At 40.2% G+C, this 24,336-nt stretch overlaps 1 protein-coding gene across 2 annotated transcripts in view; it reads left to right on the top strand.

The window, feature by feature from the left end:
* LOC111866829 (DNA topoisomerase 3-alpha) overlaps nt 1–24,336 on the top strand; it is a 130,916-nt gene that overhangs the window by 14,869 nt on the left and 91,711 nt on the right. For both annotated transcript variants that reach the window (XM_023856126.2, XM_023856124.2), the window contains 3 exons: nt 3,178–3,296; nt 18,431–18,601; nt 23,586–23,761. In XM_023856126.2, coding sequence (XP_023711894.1) covers nt 3,178–3,296; nt 18,431–18,601; nt 23,586–23,761 — 466 coding nt within the window. The remainder of the gene's footprint in view (nt 1–3,177; nt 3,297–18,430; nt 18,602–23,585; nt 23,762–24,336) is intronic.

The raw sequence follows: 24,336 nt of genomic DNA, 5'->3' as shown, positions 1-24,336 counted from the left end.
CATGTGGCTGTCCCCGCAATGCTAGCACTCGCACTTTCATCGGAGCTCTCACTGTCACTTTCACTTTCTCTTGTGGTCACAATATTTTTGGGGCTCCTGACACTGCCCTCGCTATCAGAAGACGAAGCAGTTGGCAAGTCAGATAACTCATCGGAGATCAAATCACAGATTTCTTCTTCTCCGAGAGCTCGTGCGGCCTTCAACTGCTTTCGTCTCTGAGCCGTGTTGACACTGAGAATATCTTGCGTCACACATAGAAGCTTCGACTTGAACAAAGGGACTTTTCTTTAGAGTGAGAGGGGAATAGAGAGTGATCATGTTGCTGACTCGGAAAACAAACATTCCGAGGGTCAGCTATGCAGTACTTTTACAGACACGTGGCCACCAAAGCAAGGAATAGTGTGTTGCAACATAACGTGTCCTAAAAGCCTAAATCTAGGCGACCGGTCTGCCACATTTAAAACCCAAATGCCTAGGCCTAGGCGTCCAGTCCGCGAAGTGTTAAAAGTGACAAGTGTGCTTTCCTCTCCTATCCCTACCAGTTCAGTGTACAATATTGTAGCCTCATTAAATAAAGTCTGTAGTTGATATACCATTAAGTCACTAGCCTGATGCTTTCACAGATAACCTTCAACTTAATAACAAGGTACCCTTCTTTGATTTATCTCCTGGGTCTTGGTGCCCTGTAGTATTATAGAATACCATTCTTTCAACTTGAAAGCAGATAGAAGTCCCACCAGTTTGGTGATAGCCAAATAGTGGTAATCTGGTGGTGGGATTGCTTTGTGTTGATTAATTACTTTATATTGTGTTATTATTTTTAATATGCTAATTATGGTTTAAAACAATCCATTGAGGGGTACTGCATTATAAAATGCATGATATAAGAAAGAAAAACATTTCGTTAGTATTAAATTCTTTCACATAATCCATAATCCATACATGAATTGACACATGGCATAAAGCATAATGGGAACACTGTAGTGTATTTGGTTGAGTCACTGTGCTACAAGCCAGAAGGTCATGGGCTCAATTCATGCTGAGTTCGTTGGATTTTTCAATTGACATAATCCTTCCAGCCACACTATGGCCCTGGGGTCAACTCAGCCTTGATAGAAATGAGTACCAGGAATCTTCCTGGAGGCAAAGGGTGGCCAGCGCATAAGACTCACAACCTTACTGGCATCTGTGTGCCGATTGTCTAGAAAATGTGGGACCCTCGAGTTCTTATGACCCTATGGGCCTCCAGGGCCTGTTATAGGAACACCTTTATCTTTTTCTTTAAATACACACACAAAGCATAAACCTCAGTAACATGTGTGGTTTTTTATTGGAGTCATTTCTTGGCATGTATGATGTTGTGAAGTACAAGTGTACAGAAGAGGTTGATATGGTAATAACACTCTAGACTTGTATTTAGGAAGTGCTAAGTTTGAATCTTGACTGAGATACTGACTATCATGACTGAAGTTGTTTATAGTTTTCCTCAGTCCCTCCAGACAAATGTTGGGGCTGTACCGTAATTAGGCCATGACCTGTACCTTCCAAATCCTCTCTAATTCATCAGTCATGCTGTCATTCAATACTATATATTCCAGATACAGCATCATTAAGTAACCAAAAACAAACAAACTCCGTGGTTTTAGTCCGCAAGCGAACTATACCGACCAAGAGACCACCGCTTGTCAGCGAAGTTAGTGCCAACTTTAGCGGATAGAGGGTGTCGCGTGGTCAGTGCAACGAATCCCCACGGCTGTTAATTTCAGTTTTCTAGCCCCGTCATTAAGTAACCATAAAAAGTAAAAAGTAAAGGTATCCATGTAACAGGCCGTGGAGGCCCATAGGGTTATGAGATGCTGAGATTCCCACATTTTTTAGACAGATGGTGGCAAGGTTGTCAGCCCTATGCCCCAGCCGCCCTTTACCCCCAAGAACATTCCAAGAATATTCCTGGTACTCATTTCTGTTAGAGGCTGAGTCGACCCCAGGGCCATAGTGTGGCTGGAAGGATTAGGTCAATTGAAAAAAATCCAATGACCTCATCGGGACTTGAACCCACGACCTTCTGGCTTGTAGCATAGTGCCTCAACCAACTATGCTACCGTGTTCCTCCTAAGTAACCATACAAAATAAAAGTAATAAATAAATATACAGGCACCTGTACTGTATGTAATGTGTGCTTTTGATTGCCTTCATTGGCATTAGATTTCTGTCTGCAGTAAAATGAACATGAGACCCATTGAGGGTTGCAAAATTACAAAGAACAGTATTGTTAGATTTGAGGTACTTACAACAGTAGTTATAAAGAGTTCTGTCTTCTGGGATATGACTATGTAGTCTGTTGAAAGACAACTGATATTTCGTAGGAACATGTCGCCTCCATCTTCAGGATTAAAGGGTATGCTGAGGAAGAAACCAGCACAAGGCAAACATCAGGCTGAGCAAGTAAGCAATTTTAGAGCAAAATCTCAGAGAACATAGGTCAGTCAATAGAGCAAACACTACAGACACTTGCTTCCTGCTTCATGGTGGTTTCTTGCTTGGTTTAGTCTTTGAGCATAAAGATGGAGGCTTCATGTTCCTCCAAAACATTGATTTACCTTCAGTAGCCTGCATGATGTTCTAGTCCAGAAGATAGAACTCTAATAACATGTTTGGAATATGTGTGTAGCACAAATTGGGGAATCCATTTCTGCCATTGTTTTTATAAGTAAAAACTCTGTGTCCCGTAGTCACCAAACTATACCGACCAAGCAGCCACCGCTTGTCGGTGATGCCAACTTTTGCGGATAGAGGATGTCTCGTGGTCAGCGCAATGGACCCCACAGCTGTTAATCCCGGTTTTCTAGACCAGAGCCGTTACTTTTCTATTCAAGTCGCTCCTCAATTATCCTCACAAAGCTGAAAGGACCCCGTTCCAGACCCACTACTTCACAGAAATTCTGGTAGCACCAGGAATCGAACCCGGACCTCTGATTCTGTAGCCAGGAACTCTGAGCACTAGACCACAGAGACAGTCGTTTCATATAAGTACTCTCATGATTTTGAAGGTGGGCTGCTGTAGTAATTGTAAAAGTCCTATGAACATAGATAAGTATATTATAATTTATGTAACTACAATAATCAAAATGATTGAGAGTGATGTATTTATACCCTTATATGTCTATCTAATTTTAGAGCAAAATTTTCAGAGATCACAGCTCAGTCTGTACAGCGAGCACTCCAAACACTTGCTGAGCCAAACAGAAACATCAGTAATGCTGTTGATGTGAGACAGGAGCTAGATCTGAGGATAGGTAAGATTATATGTGTGTTACTCCTTCTAGGAACACAGTTGTTTGTAATGTTCTGTTAACTGTTATCCCTCATCTTCTTGCTTAGCATGTTTGCTCTATTCTTACACTCATGGAGCTCGGCCCTTCTTGAGGAGCCGCCAAATCTGCAGCTACTCAAGAATTTCCCAGCATTTTATGGAACCTGAAGGTTCATTACCATGTTCACAACAGCCCTCCATTGGTCCCTATCCTGAGCCAGATCATTCCAATCCACACCATTCCACCCTATCTCTCTAAGATCAATTAAGATCCATTTTAATAATGTCCACCCACCTACACCTTGGTCTTCCCAATGGCCTCTTTCCTTTTGGCTTTCCCACCAATATCATATACATTCCTCTTCTCCCCCAATCCTGTTATGTGCCCTGCCCACCTCATCCTCCTTGACTTGATCATTCTACTTATACTCGGAGAAGAGTGCAAGTTATGAAGCTCCTCATTATGCACTTTTCTCCAACCTCCTGTCACTTCATCTCTTTCTGGTCCAAATATTCTCCGCAACAACCTGTTCTCGAACGTCCTCAGTCTGTGTTCCTTCCTTAATGTCAGAGACAAAGTTTCACACCCATACATAATTACAGGCAAAATTGTAGTTTTGTATATTCTAATTTTTATGTTTTGTACAACAGACTAAAAGACAAAAGCTTCTGGACTGAATGATAGCAAACATTCGCCGAGTTCAGTCTCATCTTAATTTTCTCCTGAATCAGGTTTTAATTGTTATTGTCATTCCCAGATAACTGAACTCTGCCACATTTTCAAAACATCTTTTACCTCTTCTTATGTCATCATTTTGCCCTGAATTTTGGTGACAAGACAGCAACATATACTTTGTTTTCTCTGTGTTTACTTCTAGACCAAACTGCTTACTATCGTCAATTAAAGTTTATGTGTTTTTCGTTATGGGATCTATATTATCACCCAGTAGATTCACATCATCATCATCATCATCACAGACCAACAGCTGATGTGTCCCATTAAATTTCTCTCCCACCTGGTTTTCCTGGACCCTCCTAATGGCTTATTCTAAAGGAAAGTTGAAAAACAGTGCTGATAAAGCATCTCCTTGATTTAGACCATTCTGGTTAGGGAAATTATCAGACAGATGTTTACCAATACGAACATTACTATGCGTTTCGTTTAAACACATTTTAATCAGCCTAACTAGTTTCATGTGCACCCCAAACCCTATCAGAATATTGCATAACACTTCCCTCCTAACTGAATCAAAGATCTTCTTGAAGTCTACGAATAGCTGATGTACTCTCTTATTGTACTCCCATTTTTTCTCTAGTATCTGATGAATGCAAAAGATCTGATCAATTCTTGATCTGGTACATCAAAACTCACACTGATGATCCCGAATAATTTCATCCATATGTGGATGTTGAGAGAAGAATATTGGATAAAATTTTGTATGAAGTTGATAGCAGTGATATCCCCCCATAATTACTATAGTCAGTTTTAGCACCCTTCTTGTGAACTGGTGCAATCATTATGCCAAATAGAAGTAATTAGCTTATGGATCTTAGAACATACTATTCCACCTCCTGCTTGAGTAAGTTCTGCCAGAATTTGATCACTATCTGGTGATTTATACCTTTTCAATTTTGCAATAGCAATTTCAACCTCAGGAGGGCCAGGATCAGATATTATTTGCTCAACTTTATGTATTTCTATCTGCCTAACATCACTGGCCCTATGTACAGTCAGTAACTGAGAGAAGTAGTTCTTCCACCTATTCAAAATGCTGTGGGAATCTGCAAACAGATCACCATTGTCTGGTCCTTCACCAAGTTACTGCTAGTTTCTTAACTCCTCTTAAAGTCATTTATTCCTCTATACAGTTCTCTAATGTTCTTGTTCTTACTGTTCATTGCAATCTCATCAATTTTCTCTTTCAGATATTTCTTCTATTTTTTCATGAAATGCCTGCCGGTTTCATGTCTTATGTTGTTCAGATTATCCCCATTTACTTTGCTTGGATCCTGTAGCCACTGCAATTTGGCTTGTTTCCATAGGTCTAATAATTCTGAGCATCCTTCGTCGAACCGTGGCTTGTGCTTTTTAAATTCAACATAACCTAGACTCTTTTTAGTATAAATGTTGATATTCTCTCTAATAGTATCCCAAGCTTTGTTAACATCCATCTCGATATGTAAGTTTTCTAAAGCCGCAAACCTATGTGAGATTTCAGCATGATACTGCTCTTTACCCTCTACCTTATTTAATTTCTTGAGATTGAACCTCTCCATATGAACTCTGTGCGTTGTTTGTTTACTCACTGCCAGTCTTACCCTGACCTCTGTCACCACCAGGTAGTGGTCAGTAGCACAATCTGCTGCCCTGAATGATCAGACATCAAGTATACTTGAGTGCCATCTCCTATCTATCAAAATATGGTCAATCTGGTTGTGTGTCTTCCCATCAGGGGACACCCACGCAAATTTATAAATGTTAATAATGTGGGAGCGTTGTACTTTTGACAGTAAGATTTTTGGATGAGTATGTTTGCTAGGACACAATAATTTTGAAAGTGTCTACATTATAATATCTGTAAAACACTATGTTACAAGCTGGAAGGTGGCAGGTTTGAATCCCAATGAGATGGTTCTTTTCAATTTGCCTAATCCTTCAAGCCGCACTATGGCCCTGGTGTTAACTCAGCCTCTAACAGAAATGAGTACCAGGAATCTTCCTGGGGGTAAATGGCAGCCGGCGCATAAGGCTGATAACCTTACCACCATCTGTGAGCTGATTGTCTAAAGAAAAAGTGGGAGCCTCAACATCTCACAACTCTAAGGGCATTCACATCCTGTTACAAGGATAACTTTACCTGAAGAGGAAACCATAATGAGTTCACACACCATTGAATACATAAGGCTCATAAAAAGCTCTTTTGCTCTTGTGTTTTAGTAAAATAGAGTCTGTGCTCTTTGTTTAACACCATTGGTTTGCTTATTGAGAATCAAACTTAAGGGTTTCCCTAATGTATTTATACATTTTATGATCAGGAAGGCAGATCGTATACAGGCAGACATAGGAGTTTCTATTCTGCTAGGCTCATGGAAACACGAATATGTTTTTGACCTTTTCTCTGTCATAAATTATCTCAAAATCGGGCGCAAGTTCAATCCTTTCAATCTTATCCGGTGGCCACATAAATCACTTTGTAAATACTATCTCTGACTGAGGTAAGTATTCAGTTCTGCAAACCTTCATGTAAGACAGTTTTCATGTCTGTCAGAAATTACCATAAGTATGTATGTACAATTGACACATTAACAGGAAACTCACAGTTATCTGGAATTGTCATCTAACTTTCAGAAATTTCGAAGAAGGTTCACCATTTTTATAAAGTTATTCAAAAAGAAATTTTCAATGCACATATCTTCGCCCTCCACATGATAGTTCTCACCCCACAAACAACACAAGACATCCTCTGTTATTCAGGTGCCATTGCAGTAGAAGCTAATTGAATTTATGATCACAGAGAAATATGTGTATCAGAAGTCTTTCGTCCATAACTCCTCTACATCATCTAGGAAGACTCCCATGCTAGAATTAAAACATAATGTTCTGACACTGTATTGTTCCTGTAAAAATTCTTGTGCAACTAGGAAATTCATGTAACTAGCAAATCCCATCCCCCCATACATGCTGCCTAGCAATGAGTTTACTATATACCTGTACTCTGATTGTACTTTTACCAAGTAGTAAAAGTAATCTTAACATTGACATACATCTAACATATCTAATAGCAGTGGTTTCTTTTCCAAAAAGGTGTGTTTAACTGCTAACATAATTTTCTGTCTGTGACTTGCATTTAGTTTCAGAGGATTCTGTGTGAAGTTGAATTGGTGAAAGACAAATCTTTCATAATTGAGGGCTAATTTGTATCATTATATGTTGGAAATGCAACAAGTTTGCAGTTGAGGTCGGGGTTTAGAAGAACTTAAATTCATGTTCCAAAATTTTAGGAAATACAAAACATACTTTTGCATAATTGCATTACCCTCTGAAACAGATGTTGAAACAGCATCCAAGAGATTCCATATTTACAGAACAGTATAAATTTGGAATTGGAATTTCTAAATACATCTCTCCTGAAATTTTACCATCTCTTCCTCTCTCAAAACAAATTTTCTTCAGCATTACAAACTTGCCATCACACTCACATCATTGTTTGGAATTAGTTGTGGGTGTGTGTTCCAAATTAAATGTGGCGAACAAACTTATGGACATACATTTACAAAATGAATTACAAGCTGTGTCTCGTAGTATCAAAGTGGACATCGGTGACATGATGTAAGGTAAGTATTAACACACTGTCATATAGAAAGCCATGATGCCTAGCCCATATGGTGCTGATGTCACATAATTCAATGTTTCCTTTGGCTGTATTGTCCAGAAATGAAGGTTTCTCAAGGTTATGCTTGAGAATAGGATATTTGTACCTCTGAATAACAGACATGCCTTTTTTATTCCACACCCATAGATACAGCATTATTCAAAACTACTACTGATCATCTCCTCACTTAATTTTTCTTAGTAGATATGTTCAGATAAGTTTCCTTATGTATCCGGTGATGAAGTGAGATCATTTCAGTGAGAAAATTTGGACAGTGATATAGCCATAAGTGATCAGGACATCATCCTTTTTTCCTTCTACTAGTGACTGTGGAACAACTGTGGTTACAGATGAATATTTTGAATGCCAAGCTAATGATCATCTTGAGAGTGAAAATTGTGTGTGGTGAAAACCGTTTACAAACCAACTGGGATGTGATATCGTGCAGTTTGACAGATACTGTTTCTGAGGAACTTGCTACCTCAATCTTCATTGTAGACTTATAAACCATGTAACCATATGGGGAGAAATGGTCATTGGAAGGGAGAACAAATATTGAGGCTGAAAGCAAACCAGTGGGTTTGGTCCAAATTGAAGGGGACCCTGTGACTCTGAAAGGGCTTGCACTTGTAGGTAGAAAGAATCTAATAGTGAACAAATGGGAACAGTGTAAATGAATGGGGTCGTGTGGCCCTGAAAAGGGCTGCACTTATAGATGGGAAGAAGCTAAGAGGTCCCCTTAGTTCACTCTTAGTAGCGATCATCCTCCCATCCCTAAAACACTTAACAATTTCTTTGTACACAGCTTACTCTTCTAACCCAAAGATGGGGGCAACAGGTTCTTCCAAAACATCTGTACCTAACTGCCTCTATGGCGTCAAGTCCTAAATGATAAACCAACAGTTGCTCAGCCGCTCAACAAATTTCCAGTATTTTATTGAAACAGAAGGTTCTTTGCCATGTTCACAAGAGCCTGCCACTGATCTCCATCCTCAGCCAGATGAATCCAGTAAATACCTCATCCCATTTCTCTAACATTTCTCTCTCTAAATGTCATTTGCTGTATATCAAAATGGTCAATCTCATTGTGTGTGTCTTTCCACCAGGAGATGTCCAAGTGAATATATGGATGGTGCAAGTTTGCAACATTATACTCTTGACAGATTTTTGGAAATGGCAAAATTTTCTGCTCATCGCTAATTTCATGTAAACTTGCATTTCTAATTGTTGGTTTGAAAATATCTTCAGTACCTGCTTTGCAACTGAAATCTCCTAAAAAATTTTAATGTGATATTTAAGGAATTGGTAGAATACATGTTCTAGTCCCTCACAGAAACGGTCCTTCATGTCATCACTTTTATCCTCATTCACATTGAGAACAATGATATCACATCACTGATCTGTAAATATTGTCACATGATGTGTGACTAGATTGTGGGTTCATTTTGGTAATTGGATTTATTGGACACTGAATTCTCTTATCTACAAATTATTACACAGTTTTAACTATTCACTATCATTTCATACTGTGTTATACCACTCTTACTTGGTTCCTTGCTGGCTCTGCCATGACCTACATGTTGCTAGGCTGTGGGGAACACCCATGTTAGCTCTTAGGCTCTTTGTTGTGAACTGACATGAAAACGCTGCGCCTAACAGTTCCTCGATGGTCATGTGTGCACATAGCTCTCAGGGATTGGTGCTCGCCATTGCCTAGTAATGGATGCCTGTGCAATATTTCCATGATTTCAAGATTCAAAAACTTCTGGTTTTGTGACATCATGTCACAGTGTTATACAGGGTGTAACTGAAAGGTGCAGACAAACTTTGGGCACAAATTGCACATACCAAAACAAGAAAATAAGTCCCTATCAGCATGTGTCCAGAAACATTTAGTGTCCTCCATGAGATTCAATGTATGCCTCGACACATATCATCATGGACCGTGGCACAAGTGCATGATGGTGCTCCAGCACATTTTGGTCATTCTGTGCGAGATGTTCTCAATAACAGCTATCATGACCAACAGATAGGTAGAGGAGGACCCACTTCATGGTCTCCATGCTGCACACCAGATTTGTATTCTCTAGATTTTTACTGGTGGGGACACCTAAAAGCCCTTGTGTATGCAGCTCCTGTTGACAATGAATAAGCTCTCCTCTATCATGTTGTGGATACCTATCAGAATTGCAACTACCCTGGCATCTTTGAATGGATGCGGCAGTCTGTGATGAGATGTGTCAAGGTGTGCACTGAATCTCATGGAGGACATTCATTCTGAACAGTAGTATAAATGCACTGTTTTCACCTGTAACTCACAAATTATGAGTAAATGTTTCTGGACAGGTGTTGATATGGACTTTCTTTTGGTAAGTGATACTTGTGCCCAAAGTTTGTCTGCATGTTTTGTTTACACTCTTTGTATGACAATCACTAACAAAGTCTGCCTCTTAATGGCTGATAAGATTCCCTTATGTACAATGAATTCTGTCCCTAATTCCTATTTTCATAGAAAAATGTATGATCACATGCTGGTTCAGCACTACCCCTGTCCCATCTAACCCCCTGTACTCTCATTAAATCTACGTAACTTATACTTGTACTTTATCTTACAGTTATTCTGAGTGAACCTACCCAGTAGAGACTTTGTATATTCCATATGCTATGTCATATGCCCATTTCCCTTTGCTTAAATTGTTCCAAAGAATCCATCCAAGTCAAAAGCCCTGTGTAAGATTTTGTAACAAGCTGTCCTTAATGGTGAGGAGTTGGTAACCCCACACTCAACCTCCAATCATCAGGGCCACCTGTTGTTAACTGTATGTGACTGTTTATTGAGTATATTTGCAGTGACCCTCTATTTCTGGAGGCCATTTCCTCCATCTGTGGTCTGACACACCATGCCGTCAGTCATGACAAGGGACCCACTGAACATAGTGAAACACAGGGTGTCACATCATAAGAAAGTTCTTCAGTCACCACCATGAGAACCTCAGACCTTTGCAAGTAATCAACTTTTTCCTGAATCCATGGGTTTGAATGCACTTGGTCCTTGATGTACAAGTGTTCATATATACGAGTATGAACAGCATGAGAACTTTTCATTTTTTATATACTTCCCTTATTTTGAGCAAATTAAATGAGGCTTATGAGATCACCTTGTTGTGTTCTCTCTGTGTATCCCTCCTATCATCACTAGGCAATAGCTCAGTGAGCAGGTACAAAGGCTGTTGATAATTTCAAAATAAGGACAGTATGAAGTCACCTTGCTCTCTGGTTCACCCTAACAACTTTCAAATGCTTGTTCAAGATGAGAAGCTTAAAGGAGATATTGGTTGGTGTAAAGCAGTACACATTTAGGCTGCTTGAGACAAGTAGCCTTAAGGAGGAAGCAATGTGACATGATGCCCGAAAGCCAGAAGAGATAGCCATTGCTAGGCAATAGCTAGGTGAACAAATTCCTGTAACAAGGAATGCACTACAATAGAAGAACTGTTCCTGTGCTGCCCTCTAGTTATTTGTCTGTGGATGTGCAGTGTACACTTAAATATTCATTTATAAGTTAAAATACTGTGACATGATAGGGTGTGACTATAGACAGATTTTGAATTAATGACTGGATTTAATGGACTCTTTGATGCAGTGCATGTCTACACTTTACAGTACACTGTTACACACACACAGTTGTGTCCGCAGTCATGTGTTCACAGTCATGACTTTGTAGCGGCTTCTACCGGCAGACTTTCCCCGTCCTCTGTGGGTTCCCGAACTGTCCCCAGCCTCAGCTACCAGCCAAAACCGGTTTCGTCAAACCATCCGGTAGTGTTAGGTATGAAGAAATAGATTTTGGCCTTTCAGGCGCACCTTTGACATTTCAGCACGTCATGGATGCCATGTTGGTTGGGTTGCGTGATGTAGAGGTACTTGTGTATTTGGATGACTTGTTGCTATTCAGCGAAACGATTGAAGATCACGTGATACGAATGAGGTTGGTATTCGAACATGTACGCGAGACGAATTTCAAATTAAGCGCCTCGAAATGTACTTTCGCAATCTCGGCAGTGGTATATCTCGGTCACATTGTTAATAGAGACGGCGTTGCCCCAGACCCGAGTAAAGTTACAGCCATTAGAGAATTCCCACGGCCAAAAACGGTGAGAGAGGTCCAGGCATTTTTAGTCATATCGGGATATTATAGGGCTTTTATAAGAAACTATGCTGTCATGAGTCGGCCCTTAACTCAATTAACGAGAAAAGACGAGAAGTTTATTTGGACAGATTCCCAACAACGGGCCTTCGATAATCTCAAGACCGCCCTATCATCCAAATCAGTGTTAGCGCACCATCGGTTTGATCAGCCATTTATTCTTAGTACAGATGCTTCTCATTATGCTATTTCTGCCATTCTGAGTCAGTTGCAGAATGGGAAGGAATGGCCTGTCACCATTGCTAGCTGTATGCTCAATGCTGCTGAAAGAAATTATAGTACGACTCGGAAGGAGTTACTAGCTACCAAGTATTTGGTATCCAAACGCATATATGTTTCTTATATGGGAGAAAATTCAAAATTGTTACCGATCATGCCGCCCTTAAGTAGCTGATCAAGGTGAAAACCCATCATTGTGCCCGTTTGACTAGGTGGGTTCTTAAATTATAAGAGTATGATTTTGAAAGTGAACACAAAGCAGGCAAGAAGCATGTAAATCCGGGCTGCCTATCGTGCCATATTACTTCCGTTTCTATGGAAGCAGGAAACCAGAAATCCCAAGATGATGAGTCCAGCGAAGTCCTCACTCGTAAGCCTGTTTTTGCGGAAGAACAACAGGATCCATATGATAAGGAAATAATGGAGGAAAGTAGAGCCAGTAGGGGGTCAGACATTTTTGTTAGTGATGATGGACTTTTATACACGTATGTGGGACCAAATTTGGAAAATGGAAGATTGGTAGTACCTAGTAAGGTGATACAGCCCGTTATTGAAATGCACCATAATAAGGTGAAACGGACACAAGATTTAATGAAACTTGATTACTTTTGGCCCAATATGGACCGGGATGTAGAAACGTATGTGAGGCAGCGCGAGTCGTGTGCCAAGTTTAAGGTAGGGCGACACCCCACTGCACCCTTGTGAGAGTTACCTGAGACTTAATTATACTGAATTACAGTGGAACCTCTCTTAATGAGTAATTCACATAATGAGCAAAACAAATTGTAAAAAAATTACTCGCTTAATGAGTGACGAGAGGGGAAATCCCGGATTGTGCGCTTGCTACATCAGTCTGTGTTTAGCACTTGTTCCGCTAGCATCTTAGTGTCGCTTGTGATCACACATTGACAATGTTGAAAGGTTGCTCCTCATATGGATAAACGAAAAGCAATTGCAAGGCGACACTGTTAACAAGAACATCATTTGAGAACGCGAAAGTGATTTTCGCAGACCTCGTTAAGAAGACACCAGGATCATCAATGGCCGAAGAAGAAGCATTTAAGGGAAGCCGTGGGTGGTTCGAGAAGTTTAAGAGATGAACCGGCATCCACAGCGTTGTAAGGCACGGTGAAGCAGCAAGCTCCAACACAAAGGCAGCAGAGAACTTCATCGGCGACTTCAAGAAGCTCGTAGATTCAGAGGGTTACCTGCCGCAACAGGTTTTTAATTGTGACGAGACAGGTCTCTTCTGGAAAAAGATGCCGAAGCGAACCTATATAACAGCAGAGGATAATGCATTGCCTGGCCATAAGCCAACGAAAGACCGTCTCACGCTGCTATTTTGTGCCAATGCAAGCGACGATTTGAAAATTAAACCGCTGCTTGTTTACCATTCAGAAACTCCATGAGCCTTCAAGAAGTGTAAAGTCCAGAAGAGCAGGCTAAATGTGATGTGGAGGTCCAACAACAAGGCTTGCGTGACACTTGACCTGATTGGATCAATGAAGTGTTTGGTCCTTCTGTGAAAAAATATTTGCTTGGGATGAATCTGCCACTCCATGTCTTGCTTGTTATGGACAACGCTCCTGCTCATCCTCCAGACCTACAAGATGACCTCCTTGAAGAATTTAAATTGATCAAGATCCAGTTTCTGCCTCTGAACACCACTCTGTCACTCCAGCCTATGGACCAGCAGGTTATTTCTAACTTTAAGAATCTACACTAAAGCACTCTTCGAACGTTGTTTTGAGGTGACTGAAGGGACCAATCTCACTCTCAGAGAGTTTTGGAAATATCACTTCCACATCATTGCCTGCCTCACGATGATCGAAAAGGCGTGGAAAGGGGTTACCAAGAGAACCCTCACTTCTGCTTGGAAGAAGCTTTGGCTGGAGAGCTTTGTCAAATGTGACTTTGAGGGGTTTGAGATAGTACCTGTGGAGCCGGTAGTCAACGAGATTGTGTCTTTGGACAAGGTCATGGGGCTGGAGGTGGGTAACAATGATATCGATGAGCTTGTGGAAGAGCACAGCCAAGAGCTAACCACCGAAGAGCTTATGGAGTTGCATTGTGTTTCACAGCAAGAAGTTGAGGAGGAGAGTTTGTCAGAGGATGAGGAGGTAACAGCAAAGCAATGATCTTCTGGCCCAATAAGAGAAATGCTGAAAGCATGGGAAACTGTTGCATCATACATTGAAAAGCATCACCCTAATAAGGCAGTGGCTATGCGTGCTACAAATTTATTTAATGATAATGCTGTGTTGCATTTTCACCAAATTTTGAAGTGTCGGCAAAAACAAATGTCTCTACACAGCTTTCTAGTAAAAAAGAATTAGATATGTATCATAAATAATAAACTAATTATTTCGATTTTTTTTTTTTTTTCTGCAAATCGAATTCGCATTCCAGGTTGGTTCATTCCGCATAGAAGAAAAGATGAAGATGATTCACGCTCCTTAACAATGTATATATAATTTTCTTTGAATAAACGTTATACATAAAATTTGTTGAGTATTTTTTCGGCATAGAACGCATTATCGTATTTTGCATTAATTTATATGGGAAAAATTGTTTCACTTAACGAGTGTTTTGCAATATGAGTAAGATTCTGGAACGAATTATGCTCATTAAGCGAGGTTCCACTGTACTTTTGGCCCAATGTGGACCAGGATGTAGACATGTATGTGAGGCAGTGTGAGTCGTATGCCAAGTTTAAGGTAGGGCGACACCCCGCTGCACCCTTGGGAGAGTTACCTGAGACTTAATTAAACTGAATTACTTTTGGCCCAATGTGGACCAGGATGTAGACACGTATGTGAGGCAGTGCGAGTCGTGTGCCAAGATTAAGGTAGGGCGACAGCCCGATGCATCCTTGGGAGAGTTACCTGATACTTGATTGAACTGGATTACTTTTGGCCCAATATGGACCGGGATGTAGTAACATATGTGAGGCAGTGCGAGTCGTGTGCCAAGTTTAAGGTAGGGCGACACCCCATTGCAGTCTTGGGAGAGTTACCCGAGACTTAATTAAACTGAATTACTTTTGGCCCAATATGGACCGGGATGTAGAAACGTATGTGAGGCAGTGTGTCATGTGCCAAGTTTAAGGTAGGGCGACACCCCACTGCACCCATTGGAGAGCTGCCTGAGGCTACCTCCCCATTCGAAATGACATCCGTAAGATATTTGTGTCCTTATCCAGAGACGAAAAGGGGAAATCAGCATCTTGCCTTTATAGACCACTTCAGTCGATATCCAGAAGCTATCCCCATACCTAGGCAGGACGTGCCTACAGTTGCGCGACCTCTTGTTACAGAGGTTTTTCGCTTCTGGGCTGTCCTTAGGCACTGTCATCGAATAAAGGGTCCAACTCATGTCGGAACTTTTCCAGGAAGTGTGTAAGCTGTTGAAGGTGAAAAGAATTAATTCCACTGCATCGAATCCGCTGATGCAAGGGAAAGTTGAGAAATTTCACCTGGTACTCAACCAGAAGACAAGCCATTATGTAAATAAATAAGGAATGACTGGGATGAGTTCGTGAACTATGCCCTGATGGCCTGCATCCCATTCTGTTTTACTTGTTACACGGGCGGCAGATGTGCCTTCCCATTGAGGATGACCTCACCACTACAAAATTTTAAGGGGGTAACCGAGGGATAACCGTAGTTTGATTCAGGACCACATTGACACCTTGGCTAACCACCTCAAGGAAGCTCACCGTGTTGTGAGAGAAAATAAGGCGGGCAGAGAGAGACAGAAGGAATGGTATGATAAGGGAACTAGATTAGTTATTTTCCAACCTGGTGAAATGGTTTATCTTCATCAGATGAGTAGGGTCAAACGTGGCTGTCCAAAATTTAGGATCAGGTGGAGGGGCCCCTACGAGGTGATACAGAGACTGCATATTTGAATTATCTTGTTTGAGTGTAATGGAGAAAGGATTGGTGGTGAATGTTAACAAAATGGAAACATGTTGTGTGAAAACCGCCCCACCGCAAAATGGGACTAGGGATATCCTGGTACGGGTTCAGGAAGGAGATGAAAGTCAGGACATGGTGATGACGAGAGAATAATCTCACTTGCCTCCTATGACCACTTCGAAGTCTTTACACCACCCACTTTTACCGATGAGAGGACCGAAGAACCCAACCTGGAAACCCAGTAGACGTCATAAGGTTCAGAGGTCCACAAACAAGTCACCCAACATCAGAAGAGAAACAGGCTAGGTATTGGTTATGGAGTAGACAAGGGAAAAAAACAGTAGCGTCCTGTGAAATCCCTACAGAAACAGAGGGCAAAGTGATTGATACCAAGGCAGTAGATGCCGAGCCTCCCCCGAGCGCATTACCCGAGACAGGAAGTGTCCTGGCACAGGAGGAAGGCACTAAGCAACACCCTCGATATAATCTTCAATCCTTCCCCAGGAGGAAAATTTAAATTTTGAAATGTTCTGTAATTCAGATGATTAGTCTTTTTTGTTTAATTACAGGTGTAGGTACTGGGATAGGGAATACCCCCAAATTGAATAAGTGACTTGTGTTCCTCCAAGAAGATGAACTGTTAGTTACTGGAGATTGTTGGAATATGGTGATTAAATGCAAGAGTTTTATACTAGAGCAGGACATGAAAGGACAAGGGATGGTGAAGAAACTCATGCCATTCAAAAGCAATTAACTTATGTATTAGAAAATTTTAAAGACGTAAGAAGTTGAAAACTTTGATATAATGCAGTTATAGCAGTTAGTGATACAGCCCACACCACTACAGGTTATTTTTGCTATTGAGTGTTCCTTATGATTTGTTTAAAGTTTTAAAAGGAATCACCCTGCCGACTTATTCAAATGTATATACCGTATTTACGCATGTATAGGCCGCAGCACAATTTTCAAACAGAAATTATAGAAAAGATAATTTTCTTGGAATATTATTTCAGGAGTAGAACACTCTGTATTACTAATTATGAATATAATTTTTTTTAAATGAAGTGTGATTTCGAATATAAGCCGCACCCCTCTTGAATTTTTGGCAAGAAATGTGCGGCCTATACATGCGTAAATATGGTAAATTGAACCTGAAGCATTTTATGTAACAGTGACCAAAAGCCAGCAATATTACTCCCTCCTGACAATAGCAGTTTTCAGCAATGTAGAAAGAGGATTGTTTGCTAGAATTTATTCATGATGAAAAATTTAATTCAGTATGGCTTCAGGCGAAAGGACATGCAATTGTCCCGTTTGGATTTATAATCTGCCTTCGCCTGTTATTGTTACTAAGAAATGTAAAGTGAATGGCACCACTCAAAGCTTTTAACATTCAATTATCCCACACGTGTATATTAAAGGAACATATTAATCATCAGTTATATTCAGAGGCCTTTATTCTGTTGATGGTATTGGACGGATTTATAAATGTGCCACTCCCCAGTAGCCACATGCTACCCCCAAACCTGCCCAAGCTGATGTCACCTGAGGAGTGGCGACAGATCACGTATGATAGGCTGCAGACACACCGGATACTTGCTGTCCTGGGGATGCTCGGATGATGGAATTCGCATGTTAGCCAACAGCTGTATGTCGAGCTGAGGATCTCATGGAAACTAAGTCTAGTGATGGAACCAAGATGAGCCAAGCCGCCTGGTTACATATATTGATTGTCAGAGTATGGATCCTGGTTCATTGATGGTTAGGATATAGAAAGTTGGTTTGGGCCCCGTAGGTTTAGCCAACTGTGACTAGCAAATTGTAAGAGGTTCATGTGGAGAGTGTAATCAAAGATTGTATGTGTGTTAGTAGGTTGTATGCATGTAATTGTTGTTTTAATTATATATTTATTTTTGTTGTTATTGTTTTGAGATATTGAGTTCTTGTGGATCCCTTAGGCCAGTACTACCTCACTGGACAGAGGAAGAAATATCCACAGATGCTCAGTAGGGTTGAGTACAGTCATTGACCCCCATCTGGGGCACAACACATAATGTTAATGAAAGCTGCATATTTTTCAAAGTCCTGCTGCCACAAAAAGTAATTGTGCTTCAACATGAAATTAAATTGGTGTTAGTCACATCCCAGATGTTCATCTGATTACTGGTACAGAATTAAAAAGTGCAAATGTGGGGAACCCTCTGATGGCACACATTCATGAAAATGTATCCGTTGGCCCAAAAGTAACTGTAAAGCATTCACACTTACTCACAGATGTTATGGTATCATTGTTCAGTCTTTCCTTTAGTAAATATGAAACAAGAACTTTCCAGCTATATTGCATTTCACTTGCTGTTGGTATTGTTTCTGATTTCACTATAATTATTGCTTTCCTCAGGTGCAGCTTTCACCAGGTTTCAAACCCTAAGACTGCAGAAAGTGTTCCCACAGAAGCTGAGTGATTCACTCATTAGCTATGGTAGCTGCCAGTTCCCCACTTTAGGCTTTGTTGTAGAACGTTTCAATGCAATAAATAACTTCATTCCTGAACAATTCTGGAAAATAAAAGGTAAGTTCAGCTAAGTGGTCTTGCATTTATTTCTTTATTTTGATATTTTATTCCATTGCAGATAGGTGGTTGTGATGTTCTCCATACTCTGCATCCTGTTGTGTTGTGGAATATATTGTATGTATTAGCCATCTACAGAACAGTTACTTAAAAATGAAATAAAAAGGAAACAATGTCAGGATTCATTTGCTTTGGTTATACTACACTACTACATGTTTTGATCTTTATAGAACACCATCAGGTGGATTGAAAGTAAGTAAATACACGTAGATAAATGTGGAGTCATTGTTATGATGAATTTCTATAAAATTGGCCCATTTTTCACATAAAGATATGTTCCACACTTTAGTACAAAACATTAAAAATCATTTAAATTAAGGGTGAGGTTGTATGTGGTATCATATATATTGTCATGATTTAGGGGTGTGGCTATAGACAGGGTTTGGATTGGTGAATGGATTTATTGACCACTTGTATGCAGCACTTGGAACTACACATTAGAGATCATTGACACAAAGACTGGTGTCCTCAGTCTGTTATAGTCTCTGCTAGCCATTTTCTGGCAATGGCTTCTGCCAAGTAAGAGCCTTCAGCTTCCCGCACTCAGGTCCTCTTGTCACATCCACCTGTGCAGCACTCTTGTCAACTGACAACTAAGTGGGTCCCAGGGTGGCAGCCTTCTCTACACAGGCTGACTTTCAACTGAACTTTCTCACTCTCCAACCAGTTACTTTCAACTGAACTGCCAACAGCACTTTCAGCTTGGATGGTGTCCTCGTTATATGACCTCAGGGTAGGTGGGGACCGATGGAAGACACCACCTCTATTATTGTCATGGGTGGTTGCCTAGCAGTAGACTGAGTATCATTTTCACAAGAATGTGTTTAGTGACCATTACTTAGAGACAGGTGTTTGTTTATCTGCCTATTGCATAGCAACAGCTGTACTTGTCCATTTTGAGGTCACTGCCTAGCAGTGGGTCTGTATGCCACAATATGATATTGGTATAAAGTCATGAGTGTTGCATGTGTTTCAATGATTAAAACATTGAGACAGGTTGAATTCTAAAGTTAATAGAGCTTTGGTGACCATGAGAGCTTCATCAGTCAGAAAATTCGTAAAGTAAACAGTGAGTAGAATGTCACTGTTATTGATATCAATAGTTTTGCACTGGATCAGATGTTCATAGTTCTTGACAGTGGATTCTGATACAGTGGCAAGAGAGCAAAGAACGTTCACAATTACTTCTCCAAAGCATGGAAGGGTGAATCAGTGGAGTTAGGTTTGAGTGGTATGTCATGTTCATAGACTTTTGTCAATCCATACAGGTGTGCTGGCTTATTATGTTGAGGTATATACAGGGTTATTCAAAAAGAATGAACCGATTTCATGACGCATTGCTTCAGTTCTCAAGTAGCGTCATGGAATGAGTCAGTGACCATTTGAAAGAGGAGTAATCTAAGTTGTGAATGGCTACCACAGGGGCGCTGAAGTCGCGTCATTCTGCCGGCAACGTTCAGTTGTTCGTTTATCCTCGGAATGGCGAGTCCTCAGCAAACCTATCTCGATATGCTCCAAAACTGGCTATTTACTTCACTGCAAACAGATTCGCATGACTTCATTTTTCAAAAAGATGGAGCATCGCCCCATTGGCACCTGATGGTCCGAGCTTTTTTAAATGAAAAAAGTGCCCCAGCGATGGATTGGTCGGAAGGGGGCCAAAGCTTGCTCTTTGTGCTTGGCCTGCGAGATCCCCGGACCTCACCGTGTGTGATTTCTTCTTGTGGGGATATGTAAAATAACCTCGATGACCTTAACCATCGAATAACAACAGCGATTAACTCAGTGCATCGTGATATGCTGATACGCGCCTGGGAGGAATTCTCTTATCACATTGATGTTGCCCGTGCTGCAGGTGGTGGCCACATTGAACACTTCTAACACAGGAAATAAAAGTTGATTGTGAGTAGAATACTTGTGACTTGGCTGGAGTTTTGTATTACTTTCCTTTGATAAAATATTGCGTAATAAAATCGGTTCATTCTTTTTGAATAACCCTGTATTTTCTTCTAGTGTCCTCATGTGTCTTATTCATTCATTCATCTGTAATCTGTCAAGACGACAGGTACACAGTCTCTTCCAAAAGAGTTCCTCCACTTGATGCAATCTAGAGCTTTCGCCTTCAAATGACAGTATCCTCTTCTGTCCCCAAGGTCATCCAGCAGCTTCATACGTCTTCTTCCTCAGCTTCTGGTCACTTCTATCCGCCCCTCTATCTTTCCTTCAATAACTTCTTTTAGAAGGTAGTTACCGCGTAAGATATGACCAATCAAATTAGCCTTCCGTTTTCTTATTTCGTGTAGGATATTCCTCTACTCACTGACTCTAAATAACACTTCTTCCTTTCTCACATAATCGGTCCAACTGATCTTCTCCATCCTTCTCCAACACCCCATTTTGAAGCTTTCCAGGTGTTTCTGATCTACTGCCCTAAGTGTCCAAGTTTCAGCCCCATACAAAGCGATGCTTATATATGTGTGTATATATATAAATATATAAGCATCGCTTTGTATGGGGCTGAAACTTATATATATAGGGATACCTGAATCTCCTTTCTATAAGAAGTTATCACAGCCATTGCCAGTAACACATGACTGTGAACATATACTGTTAAATAAGATTTTTGACCCATTAACCTTCAGCTTTCTTATGTTTTACACATTGCTTAGAGGATACAGATGACTTGAAGCCAGATGCAGTAGATCCCAATTTAAGGTATCTCAGTCTAAGAGAGTCCACCATTTTATGTTCATTTTCTGTGGTCCCAGCAGAAGCCCCATATAAAGAAAGTATGATTTTCTCCCATTTAATATGTCTCATTTTAATGCATTGCCTGTGTGGAAAGAATGGAAATCCTGTTTCTGCATGAAATCTGTGCTTTGATTTAGTATAATATTTATCCAAAAGAAAGACTAGGAGGCCCTGTGTTTTTAGAGTTAGATTATGAAGGATTATCTTCAGTTAAGGTGCAAAAAATGTGCTGGTTGTCGTTAAACACTTTCAGCTCTTAGTGGGCTAATGTTTCTAAGATGTAGTAAATAATAACATATGAGCCCTATAGTTCTGTCTGCATAGCAAGTGAGAGAGAAAAGGGCATATTTTTCAAGGCCAGGAGCCATGAGACCCACCAGAGCTAGTAATCAGAAGCTGTAATTCCCCACAAAGCTATATTATAATGAAGGTGATGAAAGTGACAACAGTGAAAACAAAATTTGAGAGAGAAGATGCTGACTTAATATATGTAATATTATCGTGTATTAGTGACTTGTAGATGGAATTTGGATCAATTTATTGGATACTCACAAGTCGTAACTACAAATATGTAATTATAACACTCGAAGATTATTTAACTATAACACATCAAATAAGGTCTTCAACGTCCTATAACACTTCACAGCTGAATCCTCACAACTCCTTCCTGTGATGGCTTCATGTCCTAGACTCATGGCTTCTCAGCTGTGACTGATTGTCTCACATATCACTCTCACATCGGGCAAACTGCTCTGTATGTTATAACTTCAAGAGAACCAAATAGAGATCACCACCTCTAAGGGTTCCAGTACTGTGTTTGTCTGCATTGTGCTGACTACACCTGCACTACTGTGGCTGCCAACTCCACTGCCCAGCAATGGACGTGTATTTTTTGACAGCAGGACACTTGGAACATGTTTAGCCAACCATTACTAGCAATAGTCTTCTTCTTTGACTTTACTATTCCAGGTTTCCGGTGTCATGTCACAATATTTTCATATATTTAGTACCTGTCACATGTTTTCTTGTAATAGATGTATGAAGTTGTCTCATATAATCACATTTTATGTGCAGACACATTTCTATATGTGGGCAGGAAGCATCTCCCTTTCGTGTAAAACGGTATTTACTCATATATGTCATTGTTATTCACTGAAATAGACCCTGAAGTCTGCTTGTCATCTTGTTTACTTCAAGTGAATGTGAGTAGAAGCTACATGCCAATGTTATGCATTCTTTGCATACTCTGGGTAACTCCATGGTTAATTTCAGCCTCACATGTACTTTATGTTGAAATTTGAAAGTTGCATGAATATTGGACATATATTACAAATCTGTATTTAAAACTAGAACATGGGTACAAAAGCAAAGAGGTTGACTTAAGCACCAGTAGTTATGCAGTTGGGTGATCACACAGCATTAGATGTAGTTTCTGGACTCATATAAAATATTGGCCCATTCATTTTTAGTCTGATGAAAATGTTGATGATTAACAACAGATATAAGGTACAGTAGTCATGTCCCAAAGGTAAACCTTAAAACATGGATTTTTCTATAGGTTTCAGTTTACAAGAGACAAAGATTTTCTTTCAAATTATGAAAAGATGTTAGTTTTTTATAGACATTTACTGGACCTGTGTATATGTTGTTTTCTTACATATATCTCTTGTATTCTTTTGTCTTTGTAACAAGTCAGGATATCTTAGTCTATATAGCTATGGCTGGATGGCCAAGGTTCAGTTCCAAGCAGGGTAAGACTTTTCTTCTCCATAATGCCCAGACCAGCTGTGGGGTCCACGGAGCCATCTATCCAATGAGTAAGGGGGCTGTTTCGCTGAGGGTAAAGCAGCAGGAGCATGAAGCCGACCTCTCACTTCCATCTAGTGCTAAGGTCAAGATTGGTGGAGCTGAACCTCCACTCTCTCTCACATCTTCATGGTGTGGTACTTAGTTAATTAAACACAGGGATGTTACCTTTTTTACCTTTATGTTTTTATAACAGTCATTGTTACATAGTTGATCATAACATTAAGATGGGCAGATTGTATCTAGAATTCAGTGTGGAAGTTCTAAGCTTCTCTGAATAGTGGTGATGGTTGTTTACTTTTGGACAGTGGCTGCTATCAGACTGTGATGACATTAATTGGTGTGACTAAGTTCTTGTTTCTTCTAGTGACACATAGAATCGATGATCTGTCTGTTGATTTCCGATGGAAACGAGTTCACCTGTTTGAGCAACTGAGTTGTCAGGTTTTGTATGATAAATGTAGGGAGCAACCCTTAGCCAAAATAGAAAATGTCCTAAGCAAACCAAAGAGCAAGTGGAGACCGCTTCCTCTCGATACTGTGGTGAGTGCAAGAGATGTTTAAGAAACAATTTCCAGCATAGAATATTTAGAATATGGAAAAAGTTGTTTATGGTATGAATAAGAAGGAGCAGGAATGATTACAGTTGAAGTTGTTGGCAGAAATAGAAACATATAATATTATATTTAAGCATCCTGTTACACTCTACACGATATATGACACAAACTCCGTCCTAAGTGAAACAATTTATTATAGTTCTTTCATCTTCCTTTCTTCTGCACTACATGTTTCGGCTGTAAATGGCCATCATCAGGTGTATACTCTCATGTAGCTGCTACACTGCACATAGTTAAAAATTTAAAAACACCAGTCTTCCCAATTGTTCATTTCTCCGTTGGTAACTGGTTTCGATATATCAGAATCCTCCCTGCTGATATCTGTCAGATATGTACAAAATCTTTGTTAATCTACGCACGTCAATGTGATTTTTAAAAACTGGATATGAGTGGGGAGGATTCTGATATATCGAAACCTGTTAGCAACAGAGAAATGAACAATTGGGAAGCCTAATGGTTTATATATATATATATATATTGTGACATGTTGACCCCTACCTC

Source organism: Cryptotermes secundus, unplaced genomic scaffold (genome assembly GCF_002891405.2).
Source record: "Cryptotermes secundus unplaced genomic scaffold, Csec_1.0 scaffold515, whole genome shotgun sequence".
Taxonomy (NCBI): domain Eukaryota; kingdom Metazoa; phylum Arthropoda; class Insecta; order Blattodea; family Kalotermitidae; genus Cryptotermes; species Cryptotermes secundus.
The sequence above is the reverse complement of the archived record's forward strand: the minus strand, read 5'-3'. Positions and strand labels throughout refer to the sequence as shown.